Here is a 9,383-nt window from a genome sequence, read left to right as displayed (position 1 = left end):
TTGTTCTCCCCTCCCTCCTGCCAATGCTTGGGTAGAAGAAGGAGCAAGAATTAGCTAGCTGGTAACGAAGCAGCCGGCGCTGGGCAGGATAGAGCTGGTTTGCTCCGACGGCTGTGCAGGCTGCGTGGGGCTGCTGCTGCCCTCCTGGGTTTGGGGGAAACAATGCTGCATGTGCGACGCAGGTGCTGCAGCAACACAGGCTGGGTCATGGGGGGGGCTGCGAGGATGGGGAGGGAGATGCGAAAGTGTTCATAGCTCCTTGGGAACAGACAACCCGGGATGCTTGGGCGCTTCTGAAGCCCTCTGAGCCACCAGGAACGTGGGGGTGATGAGCAGGGGTGCAGCCCAGCACTGTGACTGCAGTGACGCTCAGGCGGTCCCCAGCATTGTCCCACCAAACTGGGATGCTGTGGGGAGGGATGGAGGGAACGGACCTAGCTGTCCTGCCACGCACCAGGTGCCACCACCATGGGGGCAGGTCCTGCTGCTGCTCTGGCAGCCGCATGTTTTCTCTGTTTTGCTTTGCAGCATCACATGCATGCAGTTTGCCAGCTCCGTCCTGGCTGGTACCCATGCATGTGCCGGATGGAAACACATCCATTTCCCCATCATTTTCCTGCACCGGGGACGTACAGAGCTGGACGGGGCCAAACCCTTCCCCTAACCACCCTCCTGCTCCAGGACCCCGAGCCTCAGAGAAGAGCCACTTATGGGATGCTGCGGCAGGTTATGGGTTGGCAGCATGGTGGCCTCGTGCTGAGGAAACAGCCGTGAGCTCCAGCCCTGGGGAGGGACTGAGGGGTAGAGGCCCTACACAGCGTGTTCCTTCAGAGTGTTTGTCAGCACAGACACAAACAAACATTTTGTGGGGCCTTTGCCAGGAGGACAGGGTTAACGTGCTCCGAAGGACGCGGGGAAGTGCTGCAGCCATCGCTGAGGGCTCTCAGCCTCCACGCACTGCCGGGGCACGGGGAGCCTTACACCTCCGGGGACTGCGTTACTCAAGTCCTTGTGTACAAACAGGAGCAAAACCCACGAATCCTGGCAGGAGGGAACACGTGTCCTGGTGCTGAGGGGTGAAAGGAAACCATCGGAATACTCTCTGGTGCCCCCCGCCCTCACAACCCACTGTCCTGCCCCTCAAAAAGGGCTCTACTTGGGGATGAGTGGGAGGGAGATGCGAATTAAGGGATGTCTGTGGGATTTGGGATGAAAAATCATAGAATCACTAAGGTTGGAAAAGACCCACGGGATCATCCAGTCCAAATCCCACACTGGGATCATGGGGAGAGCTGGGGAGCCAGGGGAAAGCGGGGCAGAGCCAAACTGGAGGCATAGAGCAGGAGGAAGAGGATGATGAGGGGTGCTCTGGGCTGCCAGGGGCCCACACCCCACATATTTTCCAGCAATACTCTCCATGTGAACCCTATGGCCCCCCCAGTTCTTCAGATCCATGAGTTTTTCATGAATTTGCCCTCTGATTCTCTCCTCCATTCCACTGAGGGGCAATGGGGTTTGGATATAGGGATGGGATGAAGAGATGGGATGAAGGGGTGGGATACAGGGATGGGCGCAGGAGTGGGATGAAAGGATGGGACACAGGGATGGGATGCAGGGATAGGATGCAGGGGTGGCATACAGGACTGGGATACAGGGATGAGATGTGCAGGGTGCTGTGCAAAGGAACCAGATCTCGCTCTGAGGCTGGGCTGGCAGCTGCACGCTCCCACACACGATCGCACAGTCCCCTCTAGTGGATATTTCTGCATCCCCACTGCCATCCTGCCCGTAGCCTACAGGGCAGCACTGCACTGCAGGCCGTGGCTCTGAGCACCAATGCCAGGCGGGATACACTCAGCTCTGCACACCAAAGTGAGGCACAGCAGCCAAAGCCCCGTCCAGCTGCTGCCGAGGGCTGAGCCATCCCCTGCTCTGCTCGCTCCTTGCCTGCGTACTCGGGTGACTCAGCCCTCCACTCCTTCCCTGCTGTTGGCCCCCACCACCCGCAGGCCTTACGTCAGAGCTGCCCCCTGCACGGCATCGCAGGGCTCGACCCCAACCCCGCAGCCCCGCTCCAAGATATTTGGGCTTTGGCCAACGTGAGAGCACGTTAATGAATAATCCAGCGCGAGCATCGCTTGCTCCGACCTCATCGGGTCCTGCTGTGCTGAAATGGGTTGGAATAGGGGTTGTGACTTTAAGAGGGGTGCCTGCACCCAGGTTATGGAACTGGCCACGCTGCCCGTTGCTTTTGAGCAATGCCAAAATCAGCCCCCAGTGCTGACACGTAAGAGGTGCTTTCCTTGCTTCTAGCATCCTTCTCATGGGGTGAGGGATGTTATAAGGGCCCACTACTGGCAGTGGGGCTTTGCAGGCTGCCCCACAAAGCAGCCGTGAGGGCGGAGAGGAGCTGTTGCCCAAACCTTGGCAAAATTTTTGGCCCCATAGTGTCTTTTGGGGGATGCACATCGGGTCCAGGCTGCGCTGCCCAAACTCACCAGGAGCACACAGATGTCCCTGGATATTCCAAGGCCAAACATCCCAATCCCATCATGGGTGCCCCTCAGTCTCCCACAGCGGCCGCATCCCCCCAGAGCCCACTGACCCCACAGAGAGAGGCTGAGGATGTGGCACAGAGAGGTTTATTGTGCGTCTCCTTCGCGGTGCGGCAATGGGAACATGCATCTCTTCGTAGCCACTTTCATGCTCAACAGAGAGGAAAAGCCCCAAATCTAAGCTCTTTGGTTAACTCCGTGAGTGCCAGGGACATGCACAAGGGAATGCACATCCCAGCCCTGGTGCAAATGCTCCATTCTTCCCCTGGCATCGGGAAGAGAGGGTCTGACCCGTGCTGCCCCTTGGGCTCAGAAATGCACATCTCAGGCATGAGCTATACCACATTTTTCCTTGCCATTGCATCTAGGCAGGATCCAAACTGTGGCAGGAATGGACTCACCAGTGAACCACAAACGTAACCTTTGAGTGCTTGCAACCATCTAACGCAGTGGTCTGAACTGGAAGAGAAAAATCAAACTGTCTTTAAAGCTGCACAGGGCAGTGAAAACATAGGGAAAAAAAAAACCAATTCCCAGCACCAATGCTTGCTTCCTCCGTGCCTGGAGGGGAGCCCAGGATGAGCCATGTGCTGCCTGGAGCATGCTCCAGCACCTGGATGCAAACACCCCATTCCTATGCCAAAGGCAGAACTACAGGTGGGAAACTGCAAAACCCCAACTCTGCTTTTTGGGAAGCCAGATGCCAACAAAACTTGATGTTTATTGCAGTAGTCCTCAGCAGCCTGTTTTATAGATGGGTGTTTGAAAATAAAAGCTCTGCACAGCCCATCTGAGCACTGAAAGGACCACACCGTGATGGAGAACTGCATCACAACCCTGAACACGGTGGGTGCGATAGGACAGCAACCCATGTGGGATTTCTGTGTGTCCAGGTGGAGCCTGACACAGGAGGAGCTCCAGCTCTATTTTCATTTGGTGTGAAGTCCCGTGGCCTCTCCAGCATCACACATCCCACCGAGGGGATGCTGGGTCCAGAAAGCCATGTCCCCGGGGTCTGCCCAAGGGCTGGATTTGGGCAACCACAGTAACATGCCAGCTTGTTTCAGCTCAAGGATGGGCTGGGAGAGCACTCCAGAGAGCTCAGGCAGCTCATGGTATCAGTGGTCAAAAAATCAACTTGCAGTCTATGCAATGCTGTGCGTAATGCTTAGCAGAGCTGCACCTCAGGTGGCTGCACAGCCCAAATGCACACCTGGAGAATCACACAGTGGTATAAACAGGAAAAACTACAATAAAATCCTTGTGGGATGTCACTCCCAAACCATGCAATCTTAACATAACAGCCCCATTCCAACAGACAGGGATGCTTTTGGAAAGACCTGAGGCAATTCAGGCTTCGCTCCTGGCCCCACAGCAGCTGGGGAAGGCACGGATTCAAAGTACCATCCTCAAGAGCCCCTCCAGGTCCCACACATGGCAGGACAGACCGCTGCTGCTGAAATGTGTTGTTTGTTGGCTATGTGGCTTTGGGCTCAGATTGCTTTGTGCTGATGGGGATGAGAGAGGAAAGATAAAGGCGCAAGGCAAGCAGAACACAGGGTGATCAACCCTGGCCACGCATCTCAGCAGGGAACTTCACCCCTGTGGTCAGCAAGTCCTTGGGCAGGAGAGCAGGGAATAGTGGTGGGATCTCAAATGGTGCGGGCAGACCCTGCAGCGCACAGTGACAGCTACATCTAGATCCACAGGGATCTGCATCATGACATCTCCACAAAGCCAGGAGAAGCAGTAGTCACATTCTGGTGCAAGGTTGCTGTTGTCTGGGGGTTGGGGCAGGCTCAGGGAGCTGGGAGGTGCCACATCCCAAGCAGGCAGCAGCATGATAGCCTCACCCTGCTCCCTGCCCCATGGTGCTCTGCTCCCTTCTCTGCGATGCTGTACCTCCTCCACCACCCCATGTTTTATGTTTTCCCATGCAGCTCTGCACCAGTGGCTTTAGGATGCTTGGTGGTATTGACTGTCCCACTGCCCAAGCCCAGCAGTTGGCACCACCCAGGGCTGATCCATCTCTGAGTGGATGCACATCCAGAGCTCTCCTGTCAGGCTGATTTTGGACATGATGAGGAGGAGAGAGATGGGGTATGGGCCATGTAGCCATCACGTGCACACCCCCTGGCTTTGAAATCCATGGATCACCACCAGTGAGAGCTCATTGAGTTTCTTACAGCTCTTGGCTAATGAAATGTCTGCTCCCTCCTTCATGAATCAGCACTAGAGTCTCTCAGCTGCAGCAGCTCCTCAGTGATGGGGTGAATGCAGATCATTCATGGCAGCAGGAGGACAAATCCATCACGGCATGACTCCACCACAGAGACAGAGGGATGGCCTGTGCCATGCCAGAGGGGGAAGATAACACTGGGGGTCCAATACGGCACAGAGAGCAGCCAGGCTGAGGTCTGCTCCAAGATCCCCTTCCTTTCCCACCCCATAGATGTCTGACCATCTGTCTGTCTACTTGCCCATGGTGTCAGCCTCCAGGAGGACTCCATGAGGAGATGAGCAGGCAGATGGGATGGAGGCCAGGATGAAGGCCAGGGTTTAGGCTGTGTGGCCCAGTGGCAGCCGTTTGCTGTCCAGAATAGCTCTCCAGTCATCAGACCAGGACTGCAGCCGACGCCTGGGTGGCTCCAGCTGCAGATGCTTGTTGTGGCAGGCGGTGAAGAGCACGTGCTCCCAGCTGGGGTTCACCTCGGCCCCTGCAAAGCAAGGAAAGCTTGGATCACTGAGTTCTCCCTCTGTCAGGCACCCCTCACCAGCTGCAGCCTGCAGACGAATCCCCCTAATGAGAGCATCACCAGCAGGGCGGGGACCAGCACCCATCACCTCTGATTCCACTCATATATGCTCAGTCCTGCTGCCCCGCAGTGCCCTTACCAGTTATATCAGGTCTGTCATCGATGAGCAGGTCAGCAGAAACCACCGTCTTATCCCGTGTCAGAACGATCTGCTCCAGAAACTCAGGGCCAAAGTGCTTCTCCACCCAGGCATACTGCAAGGCAAAGGGAGTGGTGAGTGCGGGCAGCCCCGGCACCTCCACAAATGGTTCAGCAGTGGGAAGGATGCTGCTGGAGCACAAGCTCTTTTACACGTAGGCAGGTTCTGGCATCATATGAAACGTTAAGGCCAAGTGCATTCATTTGGCAGAGCACAGACAGCACTACAAAGGTGTTTGGGAATAATTCGGATGTAGAAGGGAATGTCGTGGCTGTGTCACAGCTGGGGGAGCCAAATTTCAGCCCTGCTCACCTTCTCGTAAGGGCAATAACGATACTTCTTGATAGGGCTTGTGCAGATGAACACGTCAGTGCTGCCAAGAGAGAAAGAAGGACAGTGTCACTGGGTGGCCAAAGCCTGCCCCCCTGAGCTGTCCCTGCATGACCAGCCTGGCATCAAAGCAGCACCCACACACAGTGGGATTTAAGCTGTCAACCCACAAGATCCCACCCTCAGGACGTGCACCCACACTCACAGGGACATTCTCCTTTTCACTTCCCTTGCTGGGAGCAGAGAGCTGAATGCACTCAGCTGATTTGCAGCAAGCCAAAGCCCTCTTCTTTCTCCCATGCCCAGCACTCCCAACACTGACACTGCACCGAGCACTGCTACCAGGAGGCAGATCAGCCTGCAAAGCCACTGCTGCTCCCCCACCAACCCCAAATACCATGGGAAGGCTCCTACTCACTCTGCCAAATTTGACATTTGCTTCACAGCTTCCACAGCGCCGGGGAGCGGGTCCAGCTCGATGAAGAAGTTCTTGGATTCCCAGATGCTGATGGCTTTCTCCTGTGAGAAGGAAGAGAGCTGTTGCTGCACAGGGCTTCTTGGTGCTCCCCTCTCTGCATGAGCACATTTCCCATGGATGGAAGCAGTGAGAAAGATAATAGTTATACAATGGTTTGAGTTGAAAAAGACCCTTAACAGTCATCTAGCCCAAATCCCCTGCAATGCACAGGGATATCTACAGCTGGATGGAGTAGAGTTGGCTCTGGTCCCCTCTTGGTAACCTACATCGGCCCTGTACGGTTTAGGTTGGAGGCTTAGTTTTGCCTGTGCAGCCCGACATGTGGGGAGAAAGCTGCTTCAAAGCACAGAACATTCAGCACCGAACTAAACCTCGGGTCTGTGTCTGGAAGAGCAGTGCCATGTGGATCCAGCTGAAGTGGGCTGGTTCCTGTGCTGCAGTGTGATGGAGTTCAACTCAAGATGCTGTCTGCCCTATTTATCTCCATTAGATCACTTAAAATATCAGCCAGGCTGTTCTCATAGGAGACAGTTGTATTCTAGGAAGAAATATATATCAGGATGAATACATATAATCTTCCTCAGGGACGCTCAGGCAAATGGAACAACACCAGGCAAGGGTTTGGAACACATAACAGCCGTGTTGCACTGGTCTGGTGCAAAGGGAGAGCAGAGCAAAGAGAGGCCACAAGGAATGAAGCCTTGGGACAAAGCAGAGCCCAGGGACTGCTGCACAGCTCTGAGGAACAGCATCCAGAGCTCCCTCAAACAGGGAGCAGCCTGGCAGCTGCCAAGAAAAGCAATTATTTTGCACAGACATGGGGTCCTCATGGAGGAGAACCTGGGAGCAGCACGGGTGCAGGCACAGGAAGCAGCCATGTCCTGGTGCTGCAGCTGGGAGAAGACGTGATGGGAGCCCTCCCTGAAGGATTGGTCTTAATTCTGAGCACCTCTGCTGCTTTATTTGGGGAGAGGAAATAGGGAGAAAGGGAACTTAAACTCCTGAACGAAAACCAACACCCTAGCAGCTTGCCAATGGTCCAGGCAGACATTCAGACTCGTTGCTCTGCCTCACGTCGGTGGGCAATGTTTTATTTCTAGGGAGCTGAACGTAGCTGCACAAGAGACATCTGAGAGATGTGGCCTGATGCAGCAAAGCACTTCAAACTGCACTGAAGTGTTTTCTTACAGCAATGACTTCCATAGCTATTCTGCTTCCACTTATGTCAAAAAGCATTTTGCAATCAAGCTCGATGGGGGAAGAACTGAGCCCATCTTGATGAAAAAGCCTGCTCAGCTCCTACAGCCAGAGTAGCTCCCTGCAGCACGGCAGTGCAGAAGGAGAAGTTCCCCAGGCTGGAGGGATGTGCCAAGCAGGATGGGCCCCTTCTGAGAACTTCCACTTCCATTTTCTGCTTCTTCTCTCTCCCTGTGAACAATTCCATCCAGAACTCCCCACCCTCCCGGGCTCTGTGCATTATGTGCTGCTGTTTTCCATTTGTTTGGGCTCTTCTCCTGTTTTCCAGTCTCCTCTGATGGTGCTCACCAATGAAGGGGGGCTGGAACATGCCATGCTCCTGCAGCCACAGAGCAGCTCCTGCTCTCCTTACCCCTGATCTGGGAGCAAGGTGAAAGCAGAGCTGCCCCAGGGCTGGTCTGTAGGAGATCTGCTATTTCAGCCCAAGATATGGAGGTTTTACATGACCATGGGAGACACGAGATGAGCTCATTTCATTTAATACATCAAAACAAGATACAGAAAACGAAAAACGTATTACCATGCACTACCGCTGCCCAACCTTTAGCATCCACCTTACTGCATGGATGATGCCTTGTTTCCCTCCCATCCATCCCATCTACAGAGCACACATCAACCCCTCAGCTCTTCAAGCTCCTTAGGACTTTGCCAATGGGAGAGCCTGAATCCCATGCACGCTCCCCTTCTTGCAAGCACTGTGCGACTGCATACGAGAATTCCTTGTATCCATCTCCATCCACACATGCAGGGAAAGGAGATGTGCATTAAACATGCTGGATTTTGGGGACACACGGCACTGCTGCATGCAGACATGTCCCTGAGTTTGGTTGTTACCCATCACCCTCCCTGCACCCACGAGCAGCCCTGCACAGATCACAGGGGGATGCACAAACTCACGCTCAGCTCAGCTGCCAGGCGCCCGTATTGCTCCGACACCCAGAAGCCCCTCCGGTCCTCCAGGGCAATGTAGGGCTTGTCGGGATACCTGGCTCTGAACTTCTTGAGGAATCCTCCTTCGAAGTCGGCCAGGACCCCATCCATGTCCACCAGCACGCGCAGCGCCCTGCGGGACCCCGCTGTGGGGCAGGACCCCCTGCCCAGCCCTGCCAAGGGGCCACAGTGCCGGGGCCGCAGGTGCAAGATGCTGCTCAGCAAAATCATGGCAGAGAGGGGCTTGGGGCGTCCTTTTTTTGAGGGGGGAGGGGGGGAAGAGGGGGAGGAGGTTCATTCAAGCACGCACTCTGCAAGCAGACAGCTCTTGCAAGGAAGCCCCCTTGCAGCTGCAGTAGGGAAAAGCACGGGGGTTGCAATGCGGTGCAGGGGGGCTGAGATGGGGAAGCAAAAGGGGTGCAGAAGGGATGCGGAGGGGATGCAAAGGAGGCGCAAAGGGGATGCAGGAGGGAGGCAATGGGGTGCAGAGGCTCTTCCTCGCCCCAGCTCTTCCCCACCCCATCCCTCCCTTGCAGCAAGCACCGAGCGGAGGGCTGCGGGCCGGGGCCGCCCGGGAGCCGCGGGCCGGGGCACTGCGGAGCGCTCGCCCCGACCCGGCAGTGCAAAAACCCAGTTCCTCTTCCCGGTGCCTGAGCGAGCCCGGAACGGCGGCACCGCCTTAAAGCGGCACAAGCGCCCTGCAAAGCTCGGCTCTGCCGTTCCTCCGAGCCGCTTTAAGCCGGCAGCAGCCGCGCTCCCCCCCCCCCTTCCCCGCGGTGCCCGGGGGCTGCGGAGCTCGGGCTGCTGCCCACCAGCCGGGGCACGGCTCGTCCTGCGGTCCCCGAGGTCGGCAATAGCATCTTTGCTGACCCCCTGCT

At 55.9% G+C, this 9,383-nt stretch overlaps 1 protein-coding gene across 2 annotated transcripts; it reads right to left on the bottom strand.

The window, feature by feature from the left end:
• Window positions 1-2,626: 2,626 nt before the first annotated feature.
• NT5M (5',3'-nucleotidase, mitochondrial) lies at window positions 2,627-9,127 on the bottom strand. Of its 2 annotated transcripts, XR_003077757.3 has the most exons (6): window positions 8,473-9,127; window positions 6,259-6,359; window positions 5,823-5,883; window positions 5,451-5,565; window positions 5,036-5,272; window positions 2,627-4,902 (listed from the first exon to the last, which is right to left on the bottom strand). XR_003077757.3 is itself a non-coding variant. In XM_414809.8 (5 exons), exons 1-5 carry the CDS (start codon window positions 8,734-8,736, stop codon window positions 5,115-5,117), a joined length of 699 nt encoding a protein of 232 aa, XP_414809.2. In that variant the 5' UTR covers window positions 8,737-9,127; the 3' UTR covers window positions 2,627-5,114. The 2 variants fall into 2 exon arrangements, 1 of the variants encoding a protein (XP_414809.2); XM_414809.8 differs by having other exon boundaries at window positions 2,627-5,272.
• Window positions 9,128-9,383: the final 256 nt, after the last annotated feature.

This window comes from Gallus gallus, chromosome 14 (assembly GCF_016699485.2).
Source record: "Gallus gallus isolate bGalGal1 chromosome 14, bGalGal1.mat.broiler.GRCg7b, whole genome shotgun sequence".
NCBI classification, from domain to species: Eukaryota; Metazoa; Chordata; class Aves; order Galliformes; family Phasianidae; genus Gallus; species Gallus gallus.
Note: the sequence above shows the minus strand (reverse complement) of the source record. Positions and strands in the feature narration are given on the sequence as shown.

Coding starts and splice junctions, on each gene's coding strand:
- NT5M (XM_414809.8), bottom strand. CDS start 8,736: ATGATTTTGCTGAGCAGCATCTTGCACCTGCGGCCCCGGCACTGTGGC. Junction 6,360..8,472: donor GCCTGGCAGCTGAGCTGAGC/GTGAGTTTGTGC, acceptor TCCTTCTCACAG/GAGAAAGCCATCAGCATCTG. Junction 5,273..5,450: donor TGACAGACCTGATATAACTG/GTAAGGGCACTG, acceptor CTTGCTTTGCAG/GGGCCGAGGTGAACCCCAGC.